Below are 26,848 nucleotides of genomic sequence, written 5' to 3' on the forward strand. Positions count from 1 at the left end.
GAGGGGCCTATCCCCAGGTGCATGTCTTTGGAGGTGGGAGGGGCCTATCCCCAGGTGCATGTCTGTGGAGGTGGGAGGGGCCTATCCCCAGGTGCATGTCTTTGGAGGTGGGAGGGGCCTATCCCCAGGTGCATGTCTGTGGAGGTGGGAGGGGCCTATCCCCAGGTGCATGTCTTTGGAGGTGGGAGGGGCCTATCCCCAGGTGCATGTCTTTGGAGGTGGGAGGGGCCTATCCCCAGGTGCATGTCTGTGGAGGTGGGAGGGGCCTATCCCCAGGTGCATGTCTTTGGAGGTGGGAGGGGCCTATCCCCAGGTGCATGTCTGTGGAGGTGGGAGGGGCCTATCCCCAGGTGCATGTCTTTGGAGGTGGGAGGGGCCTATCCCCAGGTGCATGTCTTTGGAGGTGGGAGGGGCCTATCCCCAGGTGCATGTCTTTGGAGGTGGGAGGGGCCTATCCCCAGGTGCATGTCTTTGGAGGTGGGAGGGGCCTATCCCCAGGTGCATGTCTTTGGAGGTGGGAGGAAGCCGGAGTAGAACCCACACAGTCACGGGGAGAACATGCAAACTCCACACAGAAAGATCCCGAGGCCGGGGATGAACTCACGACTACTCAGGACCTTCGTATAAATTAAAGATGCATCAATAATAGATTTTTAATGGAATCAGATGTCCTGAATCGTAATCGTAATGAAATTGTGAGGCGCCCGATGATTCCCACCACTATTAACTTCATAGTTTAGTTGTCATTTCAAGTGACTGTCTCAACATTGTTGAAGTTGAGGACGGCGCAGTTAAATGTGTTGTGGATAAATGAGCACTACCAGACATAAATCATTTTCCCAAACAAATGTTTCTTCTCCTCACAATGACAACATTTCACTTACATTTATGTTCATTTCCCTGATAATATTTTGTGTTTATGAGCTGATTCCGTTTTATTGGCCAATTATGTGACTGTCCACGGTTACGTGAATGCGGACATAATCCATCCATCCATTTTCTACCGCTTGTCCCTTACGGGGTCGCAGGAGGTCGCTGGAGCCTATCTCAGCTGCATTCGGAAAGAAGGCGGGGTACACCCTGGACAAGTCGCCACCTCATCACAGGGCCAACACAGATAGACAGACAACATTCACACACTAGGGCCCATTTAGTGTTGCCAATCAACCAATCCCCAGGTGCATGTCTTTGGAGGTGGGAGGGGCCTATCCCCAGCTGCATGTCTTTGGAGGTGGGAGGGGCCTATCCCCAGGTGCATGTCTTTGGAGGTGGGAGGGGCCTATCCCCAGGTGCATGTCTTTGGAGGTGGGAGGAAGCCGGAGTAGAACCCACGCAGTCACGGGGAGAACATGCAAACCCGCGGACATCATATGCCTTACTTTTGTGCTGAGTTGTGTGATTATTGATTAGGCATACTAGCGTTGTGTCAAGTAAAAAGTAGCAACCATGATGACATCCCAAACTCCTAGTAGACATGCTCTTTTTTCACTAATTCGCTCCTCATCTGTTTTACCGTCACAAGCTCAGGAATTTGCATGCACGTTGCGTGGCCCATTCATTGTTTTTGTTTTTTTACAATTACCGTATTTTTCGGACTATAAGGCGCATTTCAAATCCTTTCATTTTCTCAAAACTTGACAGTGCGCCTTAAAACCCGGTGCGCCTAATGTATGGAATAATTTTGGTTGTGCTTACCGACCTCAAAGATATTTTATTTGGTACATGGTGAAATGATAAGTGTGACCAGTAGATGGCAGTCACACAAAAGAGATACGTGTAGACTGTGATATGATGGCAGTCACACATAACAGATACATGTAGACTGCAATATGACTCAAGTAAACAACACCAAAATGTTTAATGTTAAAAAATCTATCAAAATGTTTTAGTACAACTTTGGTAAGCTATGAAGCTGCACCGCTTGATGGATTGTACTGTGCTTTAACATACCAGTATTATTATAGTGTGTGTGTATAAGGTAAGACATGTTATCTTGCGTTTTGTTTCGCAATATTATGCAAAAACAACTTTTCTTACCTTTTGGTACCTGTTGATGTGTATTTGGGATCTGCATAAGTCCTACAAATTTGAGCACGTCCGCCTTTGTATTCCGTGCCGACCCCATAGTCGATAAGCTTCTTCTTTTTCTCTATCTTCTTGTTATGGGACATTCATCCTCCGCTATTGCCATTTCTAATATAAAGTAGTGTAAAGTTCTTACTTATATCTGTCAGTAAATTCGCCATGAAAGCGTTAAAACATACCGGTGTAGTGAGTTAACATTATTCACCCAACTTTAGTTATTAGAGAGTTCCGGTCAGATGTTTTTTCACGGGACACATTTCCGGCGTTGTTATTGCACTAGTGAGCCACGGATGAGGAGATGCTGCTCCGTTATTGATTGAAGTCAAGTCTGAATGTCATTAAAACAGTTAGCTCCATCTTTTGACACTTCTCCCACTCCCGTCCTTGCACGCTACACCGCTACAACAAAGATGACGGGGAGAAGACGCTGCCGAAGGTGAGCCACGTAAATAAGAGCGCCCACAAAACGGCGCATCCTGAAGCAACTGTCAGAAAGAGGCTTGAAAATGATCTGTAAAACATCATCTATGCAACATTTTGACCAAAGAACCACCATTACATATTATGAGGACCACATAGAATAATAATATGACCACTTTATTGCGCCCTAGAATCCGGTGCGCCTTTTGTATGAAGATAAACCTGACTAGACCGCTCATCAGCAGTGCGCCTTATAATCCGGTGCGCCCTATGGTCCGGAAAATACGGTATTATATTTTCATAATCGTGAGAAGCCATACGTTGTAAATAAATGCTCATTACTTACACTGGCAGATATTTGGATCTCTCCCATCTTTCTCCGGGTGTTGGAAGTAGAATGGTTTGCACTGCTCACAGTTGTGTCCAGCTGTGTTGTGTTGGCAGTCATCACAGACACCTCCGCTTACATTTCCAGAAGCCACATACACGGCCAGGTCAAAGTGACATGAGCCAGAATGCTGGTTGCAGTTACACTCTAGAAATGCCACAGAAACCCAGAATTAAAGCACATGTAACTACAGATTGATATTTTTACAATTGTGTCTTCTTTTTTAATCAAAAGTTTGAAACGGTGATTTGATAGCCTTGTGGTACGCTAGAGTTCAATGTGTACTTTTAATACTACTATGTCATTTTAATTTCACAATGTGTATAAATAGTGTACGCATAAGAAGGAGGGTAATATCAAGGTTAGTTTGGGGGCACCTTTGTTTAAATTCACCAATTCAAATGATCTTCTGGGCTGCATAAAATACCTCCCCAAAAGATTGACACTTGTGCACTAAAAAAATCCATAGCATAGCTTTGTGTTATAAATAACAATGCAAATGAGTTTTTAAAACTACTTTAACCCACTTGAGATATTTCATTTAAGATATGTTTATTTATTGTCTTATTTTTTAAAAACTAATTATTGTATTTTTATTACGCCAACTACAACATTTTTAAGGATTTGAGGACACTTGAAAACTTGCCATATCTTGCAAGTTATCTTTGCACGTTCATCATGACAGGAAGCACAGACATTTAGAGTTTACAGGTCACATTTTTAGGGGGATTTGAGCTGGTTCCATATTTTCTTAGTGTTTTGTGTATTGTTTTAATCCGGCACATGTTCATTTTGTCTGTGTTGAATGTCCTGAGAGGCCAATAAAAAATGAGCTGTGGGCTGCAAAGGGCCACACTGTGGAAACCCCTGATATAAAGCTAAAAATGATGGATTTTGTTACTTAGTGCCATTGTGCATGTATCCTAATTGTTCCAATGTTTGCATAATAATCTTAGTATGCTAACATTTTATGAAAGCACTTAGGCTAATGTTTAAAGATTATGGATTTCGGTAATCGCTGCTACCTTGCTAACTTGTTCATGTTAGAAAATGTTTAAACAGGACCACACAGATTTATTTTTACACAGATAAATCTGATTGAAATATGCATTTGCAAATCATTTTGCCACATTAGTACTCAGTAATGTTTTGCAGTCAACTCTACAGTTACATTTACAAAAAACTTTCAAATAGAAAGACACAAAATGACTCCACAAAGTCAGAATTAAGATGCATCGTTCAGTTAATGCGAGCACTCCTCCGCACACAATACAGAGAAGAAAGGAGAACTTGCAAATGCGACCATGTAGAGACAGAACAAACAAACAAGATCAGTAAGATAAGGCTACTTAGTTTGTTTAATAAAAGAACAAGGTCTAGGCCTATCCTTAAAGCACCTTTGTTGTGAAAATACAACTGGCTTCTTTAGGGGCGGAGATTCATGATGGCAAAACATTGGAAACAGCTTTTTGACAATGTGCAGGTCGTCAAGTAACTCAGTGCAAACTCACTCTTGCAGGCATTGGTGTAGCGTCCCTCAGCGGGTCTCCAAGGGAGATCATGATAGAAATCTTGACACTTTTCACAGTTCAGACCTTTAGTGTTATGATTACACATGCAGTGACCATGAACCTGGAACAAGGAATCAGAACAATCATAAAGCTCAACATAATCATTTATCTTGTGGCACATGGTTCTTCTTCAGGTACAACAACAGTGCAACATTTTCACCCTTTAACACAGACCTGGGCAAATTAAGGCCCGGGGGCCGCATGCGGCCCGTTAAGCTTTTCAATCTGGCCCGCTGGACATTCCCAAATAGGCGAAACAGGCTTGTAGGGATGATATAGCCTCTTGTGTTTTTTCCTGACCTAACACATATATATATGTGTTAGGTCATATATATATATATATACATATAACATATATATAAATACGTATATATATAAATATATATATATATATATACATATATATATATATATATACACAGTATATATATATAAAAATATGTGTGTATATATATATATATATAAAAATACGTGTGTATATATATATATATATATATATATATATATATATATATATATATATATATATATATATATATATATATATATATATATAAAAATACGTGTATATATATATACATACAGATAGATAGATAGATAGATAGATATACTGGCCCCCAGACACATTTTTTTCTCTAAATTTGGCCCCCCGAGTCAAAATAATTGCCCAGGCCTGCTCTAACAGCTAAATTTTATTAATTAATCTTGACTACTTACCATACCCTCTCTGGTCGAACCAGTTTCCTGGACAGGAGCACACTCTGATGCGTGTCCATAGCAGAAGCAGTTTCCTCGAACCACCATGTCAAAGACGGCATAGTAATACTTTTCTTTAATCTCCATACGGGAGTCAAGCAAGTTGTCCCCGAGTGTGTGAAGTTTGGTGAACTGTACCTTCAGATTTGTGATCTTTAACATATCTGTCAGAATAATAATCAATGATTAAGCGAAATGAACACAATAAACAACATTAAAAAGTCTGTACCTACTCTGGATTCGGGGGCTGTAAGGGTCATTGATTCGGAAAGCCGGGTCCAAAACTCTAAAAATGACCTGAATGAAAAAAACACACCAAATGATTAATTCTGAAAACTGCAATGGAGAGTTATGAAAGGCAGTACCTCTCCCTCGGTAGATGGTTCAATGTCCGAATAGCGTGAGTCACAGATGACATCATCAACCTTCTTCATGGGACCCGGTGAAACGTCAGGGTAGGACGTTTCGCAGTCGTAGGCAAAGTATCGATACACTTTCCAAGTTTTCCCAAAATCAGCTGAGCGCTCAATCACCATTGCAGCAGGTCGGAACGTCTTTGGGGATGACAGCCGGCGTGAAATAATCATACAGGATAGGAAGCGCCATGGATGACACACAAAACACTAAGCTGAATATAACATGAAGAAATATCAAGGCATGACGTGCTTCTGTCCGTTAGGTCCCCACATGGTAGGAGTGTTTAATTACCCTTTAATTACGTTTTCCTGTAGATACTTTTAGTTTGCATGTGGATCCGTATCTGTTCGTTGTGCACTAAAAGTGCATTCAAATGTGAAACAAACATAACACAACAAAATCATAGCAAATATTATTGATCTTTTTATTTGTTTTTATTTTTTTATAATGTCCTGCCCAGCTTCTCGGGCAAATCATATAGCAGATGTAGATGATCATATAGTAGATGTAGATGATCATATAGTAGATGTAGATGATCATATAGTAGATGTAGATGATCATATAGTAGATGTAGATGATCATATAGCAGATGTAGATGATCATATAGTAGATGTAGATGATCATATAGTAGATGTAGATGATCATATAGTAGATGTAGATGATCATATAGTAGATGTAGATGATCATATAGTAGATGTAGATGATCATATAGCAGATGTAGATGATCATATAGTAGATGTAGATGATCATATAGTAGATGTAGATGATCATATAGTAGATGTAGATGATCATATAGTAGATGTAGATGATCATATAGTAGATGTAGATGATCATATAGTAGATGTAGATGATCATATAGCAGATGTAGATGATCATATAGTAGATGTAGATGATCATATAGTTGATGTAGATGATCATATAGTAGATGTAGATGATCATATAGTTGATGTAGATGATCATAGAGTAGATGTAGATGATCATATAGTAGATGTAGATGATCATATAGTTGATGTAGATGATCATATAGTAGATGTAGATGATCATATAGTAGATGTAGATGATCATATAGTAGATGTAGATGATCATATAGTAGATGTAGATGATCATATAGCAGATGTAGATGATCATATAGTAGATGTAGATGATCATATAGCAGATGTAGATGATCATATAGTAGATGTAGATGATCATATAGTAGATGTAGATGCCCATATCGGCTGTTCAGATTTACTTTACAAAAGAGAAGTGTAGGATACTTCTCTTGTTGCCTTATTTGTATTTTGACTTTATTAAATGTATTTATATTATCATTTGGTGCAGCCGGGCCGGAGCAGGAGGGGATAGAAAGAGAGAAAAAGGAAGACAGAGGGGGGAATTGTGGGGACAAGAGGGGGATTAGACAGAGAGACAAAAACAACAACAGCAAACACAACAACAACAACAACAACAACAACAGAGCAACATCAAAACAAAAGTGTTGTGTTTATATTTTTGTTCAGTGTATTTGCAGGACATTATCACGTTATAACGATAGTATTAAAAGCTCTATCATCTGCAAAATGTATAACATTTTCATCATATGTCATCTATATTGCGCAACCCTATTTGACATTAATATTATCTGACCAGTAATCCGTCTGATATTTCGTTGATGAAAGCGAGCATGCGTGTGACTGCATCATCATCCTTTCCTATTAGAAATCCTGTGCATTAAATGTTACTCATCAGCGTGTAATTCATCAACAAGAGAAATTGACACTAATTTAAGTTCACATCAAATCTCATTGACTTCCAATGGTTTTAAAAGTATTTATTTTAACATAGACACCTGTCAGATCCCTTAGTGCCACATCCCAATTCCATTATCTGTAACTTACTTTGAAGGTCATGATCAGGTGAGTAAAGTGAAACTCCGCCTCCAGGTTCAACTGGATTGTGACATTTTCCAGACCTGCAGACAGAAAATAAATCAAAAATGGTTTTGCAAGAAACTAAAGTAAACACAATAACACATTTTTATAAAGCTTATTTCATTACATTTTTAATTTGTAGATCAAAACATCAATTTAGCGTACTGAATGCTACACACAACATTTTGAGTGAAAAAGGTCATTAAAACATTGATATATTTTGGGTTTTGCCCTCAAAGCCCTCCTGTATCCTGAGACCTATTTCCAGAGTATTCTTACAATAGAAATCAACCCAAAAAATTATTTTGTAATAACAACATAGGCTCCAGCGACCCCCCGCCACTCCGAAAGGGACAAGTGGTAGAAAATGGATGGATGGAAGAGAAAGACAAAGAAAATGATCAATCTAATCATTTTAGTATTGTTTGTATACTGACACTAGGTTTTATTGATATTTAGCTCGATCACCACTATTTTACATTGAAGTTAGTGGTAAGCATGGCTTCTATGGAGGTTAATTTGTTTCTTTATTACAAACGCTTTTTTTTTTACACTGAATTCATGTCATTTAATTTTTGCATTTTATTTTTTAATTTTACAACAATTTATGCTGTCAATTTCAATTACAATAAATTCAGTCAAATCAGTATATAAAAATTCAGTGCACAAAAATTATTTGTAAAAAAATTCAGTGTATAAAGTTTCAGTAAAAAAAATATTCAGTGTCGAAAAATTTGCTGCTTCAAAAAGCAAGGCTAACTTCTAATAAATGATGTGTAAAGTTTGAAGTAACGTGGCACGGGTTTTGCAAAACAGCATTAAAAAAGCAGTTGGGCTACTTTGGCATAATACAAAGTAATTAACATTTCAAAGCGGCCCAATGGATATTTTCAAACTATAGAAATTATTCAATAATAAGAATCTGCACTTTTGAGTGCCATACAAAGCTCTGGGAATGAACAGAGAGTACCACACAGAATGATCCACACAGTCACGGGGAGAACATGAAAACTCCACACAGAAAGACCCTGACAATGAGTTGAATATTTTGCTGTTGGAACGGTTGAGAAATGTAGGCAGTAAAAAGAATTTGAGTGATCAAAGGGAATTTGTGTTTGGCAATGTGAATTTTTGGTGATAAATTGTTTGTACAGTTGTCCTAAAAAAGGTGGCAGTTTTTGACATAGGAATGGTTTTAATTGATTGAAAAATTTAAAACTATACCTTAATTTCCAATTGGAATTCTAGAGTGGTTTTCTCAATAAGAATATGAGGGTTTTAGTCAGTTAAAATACTAGCATCTAGAGCGTTAACATATAACATGTGTCAGTGATGTTGACATTTGATGTTTGTTTCTCACCGTTCTCAGACTGCCACCAGGTTTTCAGTCTGTTTGGAGCAAATGTGGTTACAACATTCTCGATACGATGGTTGGTCGTCTGATTGGTTGATTCACTGTAGGGTGCCGTCGAGTCACACACAAAACACTTTTTTTCCTCCTGACATAAAAGAGGGAAAGAGTTGGGCAGAAAAGCAGAAGGCAAAAAGGGAGTTAATGAAAAGGAGAATTCCCCAAATTCCTGTCTTCCTGCTGTCGGGCCACAAGACTTCAGAGGAAATAGAATTGATCCTTTCAAAACTTTGTAGGCATCAAACATGTTAATAAACAAACAGTGCCACAGCTGTGGATTCATAACGCTCTACTTTTACAATCTAAGACATTTTCTTTTTCTTTTGGAAAAAGTATTTAACTACTCAACCAACATAAAATATTGATCGTACAGTATCTAGTACAAACTGTACAGGTCTGGAATGGCGTCTTGTGATCTGGGCTTCCTTCACTTGATCATGTCAACATGTCGGGTCATGTTATTTGCCAAACAAAGCAAGCTGACTTCTCGGCAGATAGTATGTGAATAGATTCTGGGGAGAATGAGTTCTGCCTTTTTACAGCCACTGTCAGCACACTTTTTCACCATTGGTCATTGTAATTAATCGACCTGACTCTAACAATCAATAACTGTCTTAATGAAAATCATCGGTTAGTTCTGGACGCCGAGATAAGGAGTCGCATTTTCTTTCGCTCCCGCTCGGGAATCCAAACAACTGCTCGGATGATACCACACTTCCTCCTTTTTCTACTGTGGATCACGGATTTGTACTTTAAACCACCAAGAATACAATACCCTTTGAAAAATGAGAGTCGTGAACGCGAAAAGGACGACTACTGTGATTTCTACCTCCTTGGTAATTCATCTGCTAAGCACCTGGGTTTCGGAGGTAATGTGATCCACTCGTGCCTCACAGCAGACCGGAACAGAAGAAATAAGCCCCTGACTGGAAGGATAGACCGAAGATCAACCATTTTACTATTACTTCTACTCTCAGGAGACACAGAACTTAACCCCGGACCAGTAACCACCCGGTTAATGTTGTCTGGCCTGGCGAAGCCTAGCAATGTTGTTGCTAACGACGCCAATGTAGCTAGCTTAGCTGCGGGACCTTGTCGGAGCTATGCTAAAAACATTAGCTCTCCACCTACGCCAGCCCTCACCTGTTTATCACCACCCGAGCTCATCTGCCTTCCAGCGGTCGGCGGCAGGACGGAGGACTTCACCCCGATCATCGGTGCGATCGGCGGCCCGGAGACGGAGGAAGTCAACCCAGACACCGGTGAGGACAGCGGCGCGGCGGCGGAAGGCGAAATGGCTTTTGACGACACCCCGGTCGCCATTAAAGTCGGCAGTGCGGAGGTCCTTCCAACCTCTCCCCAAACCCTGAGGGTCTTCACCGCATCACCTGGACCCCCCGCGGCCTACACAGGATTCAGGGGATTCTTTGTACATCCCTGGTCATTGTTTTCCACCTCACCGAAACCCGCGAAAATCCCATCCACCCCCACCACCCCTACCTGGGCCTCCCCTCGTCAACTCCGCCCCTTCCCCATCACCTGGCCGACGAACAATGGGCCTCTCTCCCCCTCCCCCAAGTCGCTCCACACAAACAGTGAATTGGGCTGCAATACAGCTTAAAAAACAACCAACATCTCTCCATCTTCTGGACAATACCTCTCCCCAGCGGACTCTGTTGTTCTTTTTGGTTCCAGTGGGCTACACATCATCCACCTTAATGTGAACAGCCTCTCTGGAACTAAACTCGACCAAATCAGAGAAATGTTCCACAACAATAAGGTAAAAATCTTGTGTTTCTCTGAAACTAAATTAGATCTAAGTGTTTCTGACTCAGAGATAGAGATAGAAAACTTCTCGGTTATCAGAAAGGACAGGAATAAACATGATGGAGATGTTTGTATGTATATTCACCAGGATATAAAATACATAAATCGCACCGATCTTAACCACAATGCCCTTGAATCTGTGTGGGCAGAAATCAAATTTAAAAACGCTACTGATAGGGACTGTATACAGACCCCCCAATCAGAGTGATTTCTATGGTGCTCTCCAGGAGTGCTTAGCTGTGGTAGACAACATGGAGAAAATTATAACTGGAGATCTGAACACAGATATTCAACGCAGAGATGCGCCTGTTTTCAAATCTTACAGCAAGCTTTGTAATCTGCACGGTCTCTCCCAGCTAATAACCCTACCCACAAGGGTGTGTTATTCCACCCAATCAAACATAGATCTCATTCTCACATCAGATCGGCCTAACATAAAAAATAGTGGGGTCATGATCTGTGGTCTTAGCGACCACTATCTAACCTTCTGCACCCGCAAAATAACTAAACCCAAAGCCGATGGCCACATAACAGCTCAACCCAGATCCCTTAAAACATACTCCAGTGATAATTTCAACCTTAAATTAGGCGAGTGGGACTGGTCCCCTGTGCTCACGAGCAACCTGGTCGATGAGGCTTGGGATCGCTTCAAAACAGCGTTCCTAGTGATACTAAATGATATGGCTCCCGTGACAACAGTCAGGATCAAAGCCCGCTCTGAACCATTGATGAATCCGGACCTATTAGCTGCCATAAAAGACAGAGACAGAAAATACTCCGAATACCAAAAGTGTAAAACCGAAGTAGATAATCAACCCAATAATAACCTCAAATCACGCCTTACAACACTCAAAAAGCATTGCAATAAATTAAGAAATAAGGCGACCAACCTGAGTAAATCCTTTAAAAAAAATACATTAACGACAAAATAGAGGAAAACACAAACAAGCCACATGAGCTCTGGAAAATTCTCAACAACCAGCTCCCTGGATGTAGTCAGAAACTTAAAACCAGGCTCACTAACATCAACATCAAGGAGGGCGACTCCCTCATTACAGACAAAATGGAGGTAGCAAGCAGACTTAACACCTTTTTCACCAGCACAGCCACAACTCTAGTGAACAAGCTGTCCCACCACTCTGGTCGTTTTGGTGTTGAACTCATTAAAGCCTACTACAGAAAGCTAGGAGTATTCAACAACGTTTTCAAATTAGAAATGGTCTTAGCTGACGAGGTGCTTAAAAAATTGAGCGCGCTCCACATAAACAAGGCCACCGGCCTTGACAATATCCCCTCCAGATTCCTCAGGGATTCTGCCACCACCATTGCCCCAATCATCACACACATAATACATCTCTCAATAAAACAAGGCCAAGTACCAAAAGATTTCAAAATAGCAAGAGTAACTCCCCGTTTTAAAAAAAGAAGCAAATTAGAACCTGGTAACTACCGACCTGTTTCTATTCTCAGTTCCATTTCGAAAGTTATGGAAAAAATAGTTTATGAACAGGTCCCTTGCCACTAATAAACTCATGTACAAATTCCAATCCGGCTTCAGAACTAACCACTCCACTGACACATACCTTCTCTATCTGACCGACCACATCAAACATGAGGTGGACGCGGGCAAATACTGGGGCATGGTCATGCTGGACCTTCAGAAGGCCTTTGACACCGTTAACCACGCTATACTGTTGGATAAGCTCAGAGCAATCGGTTTTGATAAAATCTCATTGAGCTGGATGCAATCTTACTTGGAGGGGAGGAAGCAGGTGGTAGAGGTGAACGGCACCGTGTCCCCCCCCTCTCTCAGTAAGCTGTGGAGTCTCCCAAGGCAGTATATTAGGGCCTTTACTGTTCCTAATATACGTAAATGACATGTCATCAGCATGCGACTGTGAATTGTTCCCGTTTGCGGATGACTCTGCCTTGCTGGTATCCGGCAAGGACAAGTCACATGTGGAAAAAATCCTCAGTGCTGAACTCCTTAGTATTTGCACCTGGCTCGCTGACAACAAACTATCCATACACTTAGGTAAAACGGAATCCATCCTATTTGGGTCCCAAATCAATCTCAAGAAAGTCAGTGACTTCACTATAAAAGTGGGTGGCATTTTTATCACCAGGAAAGATGAGGTCACCTACCTAGGTTCCATTCTAGAAGCTAATCTTTCCTGTGATAAAATGGCAACCAAGGTAATCAGAAAGGTCAACCAACGAACGAGATTTCTCTACAGAATCTCCTCTCTGGTCAACAAAAGCACCTTTAAAGGCCTACTGAAACCCACTACTACCGACCACGCAGTCTGATAGTTTATATATCAATGATGAAATCTTAACATTGCAACACATGCCAATACGGCCGGGTTAACTTATAAAGTGACATTTGAAATTTCCCGCTAAACTTCCGGTTGAAAACGTCTTTGTATGATGACGTATGCGAGTGACGTCACTAGTTAAACGGAAGTATTGGTACACCTTTGAATCCAATACAAAAAAGCTGTGTTTTCATCTCAAAATTCCACAGTATTCTGGACATCTGTGTTGGTGAATCTTTTGCAATTTGTTTAATGAACAATGAAGACTGCAAAGAAGAAAGTTGTAGGTGGGATCGGTGTATTAGCAGCTGGCTGTAGCAACACAACCAGGAGGACTTACTTGGATAGCAGACGCGCTAGCCGACGCTAGCCGCCGACCGCACGGATGATCGGGTGAAGTCCTTCGTCCTTCCGTCGATCGCTGGAACGCAGGTGAGCACGGGTGTTGATGAGCAGATGAGGGCTGGCTGGCGTAGGTGGAGCGCTAATGTTTTTATCATAGCTCTGTGAGGTCCCGTTGCTAAGTTAGCTTCAATGGCGTCGTTAGCAACAGCATTGTTAATCTTCGCCAAGCTGGAAAGCATTAACCGTGTATTTACATGTCCAGGGTTTAATAGTATTGTTGATTTTCTGTCTATCCTTCTAGTCAGGGGTTTATTTCTTTTGTATATATCTGCATTTGAGCCTGATTCTATCATGTTAGCTCCGTAGCTAAAGTGTTTCGCCGATGTATTGTCGTGGAGATAAAAGTCACTGTGAATGTCCATTTCGCGTTCTCGACTCTCATTTTTAAGAGGATATAGTATCCCAGGTGGTTTAAAATACAAATCCGTGATCCACAATAGAAAAAGGAGAAAGTGTAGAATCCAATGAACCCTTGTACCTAATTTACGGTCAGAGCGAAAAAAGATATGTCCTGCACTGCACTATAGTCCTTCACTCTCACTTTCCTCATCCACAATTCTTTCATCATCGCTCAAATTAATCGTCGCTTTCTCGGTCCGAATCTCTCTCGCTGCTGGTGTAAACAATAGGGACATGTGAGCAGCACTCCAGCTTGTGACGTCACGCTACTTCCGGTAGGGGCAAGGCTTTTTTTAATCAGCGACCAAAAGTTGTGAACTTTATCGTCGTTGTTCTCTACTAAATCCTTTCAGCAAAAATATGGCAATATCGCGAAATGATCAAGTATGACACATAGAATAAATCTGCTATCCCCGTTTAAATTTAAAAAAATCATTTCAGTAGGCCTTTAAGATTCTAGCGGTAATCGTTCAACCCTTTTTCGATTACGCTTGCACCTCCTGGTACCCTAGCACCTCCAAAACCCTAAAATCTAGACTCCAAACATCCCAGAACAAGCTAGTCAGGTTACTTTTAGACCTCCACCCCAGATCACACCTCACTCCAAACCACTTCTCCAAAGTGGGCTCGCTCAGGGTGGAGGACAGAGTAAAACAACTTGCACTGAGCCTAGTCTATAAAATCCGCTACACCTCCCTGATACCGAAGTACATGTCAAACTACTTTCATAACGTAAATGACCGCCATAACCACAACACCAGGGGGAGCTCCACAAACCACGTTAAACCCAGATTCCGATCTAACAAAGGTCTTAACTAGAGATGTCCGATAATATCGGTCTGCCGATATTATCGGCCGATAAATGCGTTAAAATGTAATATCGGAAATTATCGGTATCGTTTTTTTAATTATCAGTATCGGTTTTTTAAAAAAAAATTAAATCCACATAAAAAACACAAGATACACTTACAATTAGTGCACCAACCCAAAAAACCTCCCTCCCCCATTTACACTCATTCACACAAAAGGGTTGTTTCTTTCTGTTATTAATATTCTGGTTCCTACATTATATATCAATATATATCAATACAGTCTGCAAGGGATACAGTCCGTAAGCACACATGATTGTGCGTGCTGCTGGTCCACTAATAATACTAACCTTTAACAGTTAATTTTACAAATTGTCATTAATTACTAGTTTCTATGTAACTGTTTTTATATTGTTTTACTTTCTTTTTTATTCAAGAAAATGTTTTTAATTTATTTATCTTATTTTATTTTATTCATTTTTTTAAAAAGTACCTTATCTTCACCATACCTGGTTGTCCAAATTAGGCATAATAATGTGTTAATTCCACGACTGTATATATCGGTTGATATCGGTATCGGTTGATATAGGTATCAGTAATTAAAGAGTTGGACAATATCGGCATATCGGATATCGGCAAAAAGCCATTATCGGACATCCCTAGTCTTAACTCATTCTCCTTCTATGCCACATCAATATGGAATGCACTCCCAACAGGTGTAAAAGAAAGTGCATCTCTATCCTCCTTCAAAACCGCACTAAAACAACACCTCTAGGCAACTTCAACCCCGGACTAACACCCTCCCCCTCCACATCCCACCTCCCCGGATTGTAAATAACCAAATGTATTTCTAATGTATATACTTGTTCTTATGCTATCTGAACTCAGAATGTTCTCTGCTCGCTGTACATATCCTACCAAGTCACACCTCCACTGTTTCAATGTCCATTTCTCTGATGATGCAATTGTTGATGACTGAAGTGCTGATATCAACCAAACCCTCCTCATCCCACCCCCCGGATTGTAAATAATGTAAATAATTCAATGTATATACTCTGATGATTAACTTGTGTGATGACTGTATTATGATGATAGTATATATTTGTACCGTGAATTGATTAACGTGGACCCCGACTTAAACAAGTTGAAAAACTTATTCGGGTGTTACTATTTAGTGGTCAATTGTACGGAATATGTACTGTACTGTGCAATCTACTAATGTAAATAAATAATAAATGGTTTATACTTGTATAGCGCTTTTCTACCTTCAAGGTACTCAAAGCGCTTTGACAGTATTTCCACATTCACACACACATTCACACACTGATGGCGGGAGCTGCCATGCAAGGCGCTAACCAGCACCAATCAGGAGCAAGGGTGAAGTGTCTTGCCCAAGGACACAACGGACGTGACTAGGATGGTAGAAGGTGGGGATTGAACCCCAGTAACCAGCAACCTTCCGATTGCTGGCACGGCCACTCTACCAACCTCGCCACGCAAGTTTAAATCAATCAATCAATTATGGGGTGAATCAAAATAGTTTTGCTTGATGTGTTACTATCCACAACGATCTCCACAAGATTGTCAATCAACAGCAACGTAATTTTCTAGAGACAACTGATTGAAAGTATGCAATGCTTTAATGTGCTCTGATGTCTTAATGGTCAGTTTTGTGGTTCTTCAATCTTCTCTGATGTCTTATCCCTGAATGTAACCTTAGTTCTACTGCATTAAGTACCATCCACTTTCCGGTTTCCTGTTTGCCGTGAGTGATTGCTCGCAGCTGCTCCGGCAAAAAAGCTAAGTACTATCTTTCTATCTGTGTGCTTCTAATTGTTTTACAGCTTTCTTTATTCCTTTTCCAACATATTTAGAAGTCTTATCAAACTTGCAAACCACCCGCTCTCTGTCTCACCGCCCCTCTGTCAGCTAGATAGCTGCTAAGCTAACGACGCCAAGCCCGGCGCGGCGAAGGTGGTGATGATCATACCATACAATACTGTAATTTTTCTTAGCAAACCAGCCATAATTAAGTGTAATTTATAATTGGCCCTCTTTCTGGGGCAAACCGGGCTTGCCGAGGAGGTACGGTTTTCACCCTAACGGGAAGGCGCCATCAATCTACCTAGAAACATAGATTACTGGTTGAATCATACTTGATTAACTATACTCGAGCAAGCTCGGACACAGAAAATGACAGTGTCTGTTAGTCCGAGTGAGGAGTCAGTTAAGCTAGAACTAAAATTCCTGCACACATACCATTTCTCATAGAATAATACACAACTCACATAATGTTTTTTTTTCTGTAGTGACTGTACCAGAGGTGAACATGCATTCTACTGAGGTGGCAAATTATGATGCGTTCGATCTATCACAGCACCAAGCAAATCATCTCAAGATCCCCATCATATCAATTCCTAGCCGTGTTCAAAATGATTTAAGACGCATTACACAAAATAAACGTAACGTTATTAATATCAGTACTACGGATACCATTAACAAAAATTCCTCAATACAGCCCACTACCTATAATGTGGGCTTTTTAAACATCAGATCATTGTCTCCCAAAACGTTATTAGTTAATGAGGTCATTAGAGACAACAATCTTAACGTCATTTGTCTCAGCAAAACTTGGCTAAAACCAGATACATTTTTCCCGCTTAACAAGGCATCTCCTCCTAACTATACAAATGCACATATTGCCCCTACCCTTAAAAGGGGTGGAGAGGTCACACTAATATCCAATGAAAACCTTAACCTTACCCCTGACCTAAGTAATAAATATAAATCATTTGAGGTGCTTACTATGAGGAATGTCACAATGCTACCTCTCTATCTGGCTGTTATCTACCGCCCCCCTGAGCCCTATTTGGACTTTGTCAGTGAATTTTTAAAGTTTGCCGATGATCTAGTGACGCACGCAGGTAATATAATTATAATTGGGGATTTTAATATCCATATAAATACCCCTTCAGACCCTACGTGTGTGTCGCTCCAGACTATGATAGCTGTGATCTTACACAAATAATAAATGAACCCACGCATCGCATCAGTAATACAATGGACTTCGTCCTTGTCCAGGGTGTCACCACCTCCAAAGTTTTGGTTGTCCCGTACAATAAAGTAATGTCCGATCATTACCTTATAACATTTGAAGTTCTGACTTATTGTCAACAAGCTACTAATAACCGATGCTTTAGCAGCCGCAACATTAATGCTGTCACAACTACGACTCTTGCTGACCTAATGCCTTTGTTAATGGCACCAATCCCAAATTATGTGGGCTCTATTGATAACCTCACTAAAAACTTAAACAATGCCCTGCGCAAGGACATTGATAGTATAGCACCGCTAAAGCTAAAAAAAGGCCCCTAAAAGGCGTACCCCATGGTATACAGAAGAAAACAGAGCTCTTAAACTATCATGTAGAAAGCTGAAGTGGAAATGGCATGCGACTAAACTTGAGGTTTTCCATCAAGCATGGAGTGATACTTTAATAACTTATTATCACGCTGACCTTAGGTAAAACTAATTACTACTCCAATCTCATTTGCCTCAATAAAAACGATCCTAAATATTTGTTCAGTACAGTAGCATCGCTAACCCAACAATGAACTCCTCCCAGTAGCTCCACCCACTCGGCTGATGACTTTATGAATTTCTTTAAAAAGAAAATTGAACTCATTAGAAAGGAGATTAATGACAATGCGACACAGCTACAACTGGGTTCTATTAACGCAGATACGAATGTAGGTACAACGGTTATTGTCCTGCAAAATAATCTCTCTCTTTTAGATGAAATAACATTAGAGGAACTCCTGCGACGTATTAATGGGACAAAACAAACAACGGCGTGGCGAAGTTGGTAGAGTGGCCGTGCCAGCAATCGGAGGGTTGCTGGTTACTGGGGTTCAATCCCCACCTTCTACCATCCTAGTCACGGCCATTGTGTCCTTGGGCAAGACACTTCACCCTTGCTCCTGATGGGTGCTGGTAGCGCCTTGCATGGCAGCTCCCTCCATCAGTGTGTGAATGTGTGTGTGAATGGGTGAATGTGGAAATAGTGTCAAAGCGCTTTGAGTACCTTGAAGGTAGAAAAGCGCTATACAAGTATAACCCATTTATCATTTTATAACATATTTACTTGACCCACTTCCTGGGAAACTTATCAAGGAGTTGTTTGTAATATTAGAACCATCAGTGCTAAATATGTTTAGCTTATCACTTTTCTCTGGCACTGTTACCCTAGCATTCCAAAAAGTGGTTATTCGTCCTCTGCTCAAAAGACCTAACCTCGGTCCTGACCTCATGGTAAACTACCGGCTGGTTTCCCACCTTCCCGAGCAGGCACCTCTGCAAGTGCAAGGTTCTGCAAAAGTGAGCCCAGATGAAGAATTATTCACTCTCTTTATAGCAAAAGGGCTGATAAGTCCATGGGTCATGTGTATATCCTCCTCAACAGGCTGCAGAGACTCGCGGATCGTGTCTATCCAGAATCCCAATGTGGCTTCAGAGCAGGCAGGTCGACAACTGACATGATCTTTTCCCTTCGACAGCTCCAGGAAAAGAGTAGAGAGCAAGGCCAGCCACTCTACATGATGTTCATAGACCTCACCAAGGCCTTCGATCTGGTCAGCAGGGAAGGCCTATTCCAGCTCCTTGAGAAGATTGGCTGCCCCCCAAAGCTCGGCAGCATGGTGACCTCCTTCCATGTCAACATGAAGGGCACAGTCCTGTATGACGGATCATCCTCAGAACCATTCTGTATCAACAGTGGTGTCAAGCAGGGCTGTGTACTTGCACCAACCCTTTTCGGGATTTTCTTTTCCCTGCTCCTGTCTTACGCCTTCGACTCCTCCACTGATGGTGTATACCTGCACACCCGGTCTGATGGGAGATTGTTTAACCTGGCGCGACTGCGTTCTAAGACCAAGGTCAGGACAGTTCTCATCAGGGAGATGTTGTTTGCTGATGATGCAGCCCTCATGACTCACACAGAGGATGCCCTTCAGAGTTTGGCTGACCGCTTTGCCGATGCTTGTAAGCAGTTTGGGCTCACAATAAGCCTGAAGAAGACCAACATCAGTGCACAAGACATCAGTACTGCCCCCTCCATCACAGTTGATAACATCAGACTGGACACTGTGGACGAGTTCACCTACTTGGGATCAACAATCAGCAACAACCTCTCACTGGACATCGAACTGGACAGGCGTCTCGGAAAGGCAAATACCATCATGGCTAGACTGACCAAGAGAGTGTGGGAGAACGGAGCGCTGTCAGAACACACCAAGATCCGTGTATATCAGGCCTGCGTTCTCAGCACCCTTCTCTATGGAAGTGAATCCTGGACCACCTATATGAAGCAAGAACGTCGGCTCAACACCTTCCACATGCGGTGCCTCAGGCGCATCCTCAACATCAGCTGGCAGGACCACATCCCATACACCAACATCCTGCAGCGCGCCAAGATCCCCAGCATGTACTCCCTGCTGAGTCAACGCCGTCTCCGCTGGCTCGGCCATGTCCGACGGATGGAGGATGGAAGACTACCTAAGGACATCATGTATGGACAACTGACCATTGGCACCAGACGAGCTGGTCGCCCCCTACTACGCTTCAAGGACGTCTGCAAAAGAGACATGAAAGCATGCAACATCTCTCCTGACAGCTGGGAGGTACAGGCCATGGACAGAAATGCTTGGCGTCAGACTGTCCACAAGGGCAGTGCAGAAGCTGAGGTGGCAAGAGATCGGCTTGCAGCAGAGAAGAGGAGACGCAGGAAGTGCACTGCAGCAACCCCTCAAACCCAGGCCACCTTATTCATTTGCACAAACTGCAATAAAGACTGTCACTCACAGATCGGACTGCGCAGCCATAGCAGACGATGCCAAACAACATGACAAGACTCCAGACGCGCATCAGTATGGTCTCTCGAGACTGAGCTGCCGATGATGATGATGATATATATATATATATATTATTAGGTACCAATAATTTGGTACAGGTACCAAATGCTTATCGATGCTTTTCCAAATAAAGGGAACTAAGAAAACTGTCAATATTGGCTTTATTTTAAAAGAAAATCCCACAATACAGTACACATATGTTTTCTACTGCACTCAAATAAACATTTTACAAGGTTAAAATATAAATTAAAAGGCATTAAACCCATTCGGCTTTTTCGTGTTGTACTCAAAAACAATTAACAATTTTCCATATTACATATATTCTGCCATAATCAAGGATTAAGTTAGAGTAGAATAAAAAGCTTTATTGACATTATATTAAATGTGTCATGATTTATGGTTGCCACTCCTGGTCTGTGCTTTAAGAAAAATACAATTATTAGTAAGTACTAAAAACAAAACTATGGATAAGTGACACAGACAAGCCATGTAGCAGTTAAAACACACTTTTGTTCAAGATAAAACACAAATGGTAGCAATTTGTTACCAAAATTAATTAATTTCACTTGTATTCGGTGACGCTAGATCTTAACTCCGTAAATATTTGGCATCAAGCCAAGCAGCTCTGTGCGCATTTACGTATCTACATGTGCACAGCAGGATAGCTGTTTAACTTATGTGTTTGCAAGAATGTCATTGTGTTGGCTGAGTGACGTCAGTGAGTGAGTGGGTGAGTAAAGAGAGAGAGAAGGAGCATGTGCACTGCGCAGTAGAGTGATGAACGGGTCCCGTTGTGTCCTGCAAAACTAATAATAAAGCAACCAGATTGTCACGAATCGGTGGCCTCTTCATTCTGACCCGAAAGCAGAGCTTAGCAGACCCATTTCCGGGTAAAGTGAAAGGTGCTACCCTCGACAAAAACATTGACCCTGGAGGGAATGTCTGACCTGTGCTCCTCGACTACAGTCTGCATGGGAGCCGAACAGCAGGACAGGTGTAACAACATTGTTACCTGTCATTCTTTATAACTCCTTGTGCAGATCTGAATGCTTATTATTTAAATGTTTGCCTAAGTTTGAAGCAAAGGTAGTGAAACTAATAGCCACATTTTCAGCACGGCGCCTCCATGCTTAAAGCGTCACCTTTATCGTTAATTTTGAAGCCCAAATACCTCCATATTGCACTTCACGCACCCTCTTTATTAACCAGTAGAATTGGCGTTTTTTGCCATTCTTCCTCTCCACGATGTTATTGCTTGTTGCACTTTGTGTGTGCGTTTTGACACACTCAACATAATAACATACCAAACACAGCGGCATTCAGATAAAAGAACTTATTTATTAATGTATTTATATATATATATATATATATATATATATATATATATACATATATATATACATATAGTCGAGGTTTCTGTGGTTATACAGTGCTCAATATCGGGGTAGAGCGGAATATACGTTAGGATTTAATTATTTATTAAAATCCCCTGACGAGCAGGGAAACCTGCGAAACAGGCTTGTAGGAATGATATAGCCTCTGTGTTTTTTCTGACCTAACGTGTATATATATATATATATATACATATATATATATATACACATACATATATATATATATATATATATATATATATATATATGTATATATATATACACACACACACACACACACACACACACACACACACACACACACACACACACACACACACACACACACACACACACACACACACACACACACACACACACACACACACACACACACACACACACACACACACACACGTATTTATATATATTGGTATAAATTACAAATATTAAATCTAAAATTTGGGCCTGTCACTTCCAATCCTACTGGGCCCAGGGTATGGCACAATTGGCCGACTCATAGAAAGTCTCACTGTACCAAAAATTTACCAAGCAATGATCTAAAAAACACTGCACATATCAAATTGTAATTATGTTGTACTGTTACACACCTAAAGGCTCCATTATGCTACAGCGTAGCCACTACCCCAGCCCTTCTGATGACATCTTGATCGTCTTGCAATAACGCTAGGGGGCGGTGTTTTCCTGAGAGTTAGAAGTCACAACTCTAGTTGACTAGCTATTATCAGCATCACTTGTAGTAGTGGTCCACATTGGTAACTGGAGGGACATCCAGATTGTTGTTGGAACTGAATCAAATCGATGTGGCACATCAGTCACTTTATTGTACGTGTGTGCTTGCCATACTTGCCAACCTTGAGACCTCCGATTTTGGGAGGTGGGGGGCGTGGTCGGTGGTTGGGGCGGGGTCGTGGTTGGGGGTGTGGTTAATAGGGGAGGAGCATATTTACAGCTAGAATTCACCAAGTCAAGTATTTTATATATATATATATATATATATATAAGAAATACTTGCCTTTCAGTGAGTTGTAGCTATATATTTTTTTAAATTATATATATATATATATATATATATATATATATATATATATATATATATATATATATATATATATATATATATATATATATATATATATATATATATATATACATATATATATATATATAAAATAAATACTTGAATTTATATATATAAATAAAATAAATACTTGAATTTCAGTGTTCATTTATTTACACATATACACACATAACACTCATCTACTCATTGTTGAGTTAAGGGTTGAATTGTCCATCCTTGTTCTATTCTCTGTCACTATTTTTCTAAGCATGCTGAACACCCTCTCTGATGATGCATTGCTGTGTGGCACGCACAAAAGTGCTTTCATCAAATGCACTAGAGTCTGGAATCTTCCATCTCTCCCTAGCATGGCCCAAAACCGGTCAATCTTTGCTTCCTGAGGAAGATCTTCACTGCCAAGCACTTGGTACTCCACTACTCTTTCCCGGAGACTATCCAGGTCCAATCGCAGCTGCGGCTTGGAACTTACAAGCGTATTTCTTCATCTTACTCGTCGTCGGCGTCGCCACGGCTGTATCTTCCTCGTTCTTCTGCTTCGTCTCCTTGTTGTGTGCACAGTTGTACACTGCACTCTCTAAAAGCCGTACATGTTATTGTCACATATGCATGTACAGTAGATGGCAGTATTGTCCTGTTTAAGAGTGTCACAACATTGCTGTTTACGGCAGACAAACTGCTTTATGGTAGACGAAAACGTGACTGCTGTTGTTGTGTGTTGTTACCGCGCTGGGAGGACGTTAATGAAACTGCCTAAAAATAAACCCGCATAAGAAACCAAGAACTTGCCCTCGATCATTCTACAGTTATAACGTCATTGGGCAGGCACGCTGTTTATATTTTGGGAAAGCGGACGTGAAAACAGGCTGTCCTCACTCAGGTCCGCTGGAGGCCACGCCCCCTCCAGCTCCGCCTGAATTTTGGGAGATTTTCGGGAGAAAATTTGTCCCGGGAGGTTTTCGGGAGAGACGCTGAATTTCGGGAGTCTCCCGGAAAATACGGGAGGGTTGGCAAGTATGGTGCTGCACAGCTGGCTACACTGAAGGAGAAGGTCTATAATTAGATCTTCCAACATGTGAAAGGCTCTCCTACTAATAAATGGACAGTGATAACTAAGCAGTCCACTGGTCTCATAATTGAGACTTCCTTTTCCCAATAAGCATGTTACTGCATTGTACTTGATGTCTTTTGTGTACAGAGTAAGTGACCAAGGTGTTTTTTCAGAATAATGTAAATAACCTATTTGGGATGTGAATCTTCCAACTCACAATTCAATTTGATTCCAATTCTTGGGTTTGCAATTCTATTCAGAATCAATTTATAATACAACATGATACTTGATTCAAAATTATTTTCGCAATATATCATTTCGTATATTAATTACAATAAAACCTTTTCAAAACAGGTTACAGGTTACAAAATCTCTTTTTGGCTACTGATTTATAATGTATAATAAGGCAGGGAGTAAGCACACCGATGGCCTAAAGAACATATTTGTAAACGTCGATTCTTGAAAATTTTGAATCGATTCAGAATCGTGATAAATAAGAATCAAATTCAATCTAGGTATAATTTAAGTACAAAAAATTCAGACTTACAAGCTACTTACATCTCAGTCTAGGAACTAAACTATTGTTTTTTGCTTTTCACGTGTCATGTACAATTCTGAAAATTAGACAATGACATCATTTCCTCCCACCTCCACAATCCTTAATTAATATTCAATATATTTAGTAGGATTATGCCACAGTGAATAACACAATTCTAACTACAGCCAACAAAGCAGTCTCCAAAAAAATAGCTTGTTGTGTCTTTGTGTTTCAGACATTCATTTTTATACCATGACTGATACTTTTTGAAGTTAATGTGACGACACACGCTAATACAGACACATGTTTCTGTTTCTTGTTCGACCATCTTTTGAGAGCATTGGATTACTTTGAGTGAGAGAACTCAACTTCAGAGTATCCTTTAGCAGCTGCACAAACATCTGCCTCCTGTTATATCAGCACCTCCTTATGGGGGTGGTGAAGTAAGTGTGTTTGTTGGGGGGGGTATGAATGGATTGGGATGGGTAGTCAGCACAGGAAGTGTTCCAGACTGTTACCCCCACCTCCACTCCCCCCTTTAAGCCACAGACAAAGTCACACAACTGTGTTTATTTTGTTAAACATTCCATTCCATCAGTAGAAAGGGACCAGCCAAACATATCAAGTCTAACAAGGCATCTTGATGTTACCTATGCTCATCAAATGTGAGAACCAAAAACATTCAGAGATATACAGTATGTGCATACTCCACTGCCACATACTCAATGCATAAGTAATATTGTATACATCATTTAACTTTCATAAACAACACACTCACACACTGTGCATGTGTGTACTCCAATACAGCATATTTATATTTTGTAAACGACTTGACTAAAATACAAAAAACACCAACATTGTGTGCTAATTAAGGGACATTTAGATGTTAACCGGCTGTCCAACTTTTTACAAGTAAACCTAGCGGCAGGACTGCTTGTATCGGAGCTTATATTAGAGATTTTAGATGTAAGACGATATAATCGCATATTTTGGCTGACATTGGTCTTATATCAATATCTGATCGGAATACCCTTAGAATATCCATCCATCCATTAATCTTCTACCGCCTGTCCCTTTCGGGGTTGTAGCCTATCCCAGCGGCACTCGGGCGGAAGGCAGGGTAAACCCTGGAATATACATTTTAAAAAAAGCTTACAATCACTTTTGTTTTTGCTTCCATCTTTCATGAGCTGCTTTTAAGATCTAAACCTTTTTCTATGTACACAAAAAGGCAAATTTTGACAAATCTGTCTAAATCTGTGTTAGTGAGCACTTCTCCTTCGCTCAGAGAATCTATCCACCTCCAGGTTAGAGAATCAGAATCAGAATCAGAATCGTTTTATTGCCATTGTTTGAGAACGGGTTCACAAACTAGGAATTTTTCTTGGTGCAAACGTGCGACATAAAACACATATAACACATATTTGGTATAAAAAGAGCTGTGACTGAGCTATCAGATAGATTCAAGGAATTCAAGGAGCTGCTGTTAGGAGTTATTGTTCATTTGCCTGATGGCCGAGGGGAAAAAACTGTTCAGGTGGCGGGAGGTGTGGGTCTGGATGGAGCGTAGTCTCCTGCCTGAGGAGAGAGGGGAGAATAGTGTGTGTCCAGGGGGAGAAGAGTCAGCTGTGATCCGACCCACACGCCTCCTGGTCCTGGAGGAGAACAAGTCCTGGAGGGATGGGAGCTTGCAGCCAATCACCTTCTCAGCAGCACGTACGATGCCCTGCAGTCTATTCTTATCCTGGACTGTGGATGGAGGAGGTCAGGATGGACTCTATGATGGCTGAGTAAAACTGCACCAGCATCTCTGTCGGCACCTTAAGTTTCCTCAGCTGCCGCAGGAAGTACATCCTCTGCTGGGCCTTCTTGATGAGGGAGCTGATGGTCCGCTCCCACTTGAGGTCCTGGGTGATGGTGGTGCCCAAGAAATGGAAGGAGTCCACAATGGGGACGGGGGTGGGAGAGTCAATCAGGGTGAGGGGGGATGGTGGGGCTGTGACTTTCCTGAAGTCCATGATAATCTCCACTGTTTTCTGGGCGTTCAGCTCCAGGTTGTTGAGGCTGCACCAGGACGTCAGCCGGTCCACCTCTCTCCTGTAGGCGGACTCATCGCCATTCGAGATGAGCCCGATGAGGGTGGTGTCATCCGCAAACTTGAG

General features: G+C 41.1%; 1 protein-coding gene across 1 annotated transcript in view; it reads right to left on the reverse strand.

Moving 5' to 3' along the window:
* LOC133641808 (laminin subunit beta-1-like) overlaps positions 1-26,848 on the reverse strand; it is a 111,797-nt gene that overhangs the window by 66,953 nt on the left and 17,996 nt on the right. The window contains 7 exon segments of the mRNA XM_062035841.1: positions 2,852-3,040; positions 4,405-4,525; positions 5,182-5,384; positions 5,454-5,517; positions 5,586-5,774; positions 7,515-7,588; positions 8,908-9,046. Of these exon segments, the coding sequence (XP_061891825.1) occupies positions 2,852-3,040; positions 4,405-4,525; positions 5,182-5,384; positions 5,454-5,517; positions 5,586-5,774; positions 7,515-7,588; positions 8,908-9,046 (979 nt within the window).

Source organism: Entelurus aequoreus, linkage group LG24 (assembly GCF_033978785.1).
Source record: "Entelurus aequoreus isolate RoL-2023_Sb linkage group LG24, RoL_Eaeq_v1.1, whole genome shotgun sequence".
Lineage (NCBI taxonomy): Eukaryota > Metazoa > Chordata > Actinopteri > Syngnathiformes > Syngnathidae > Entelurus > Entelurus aequoreus.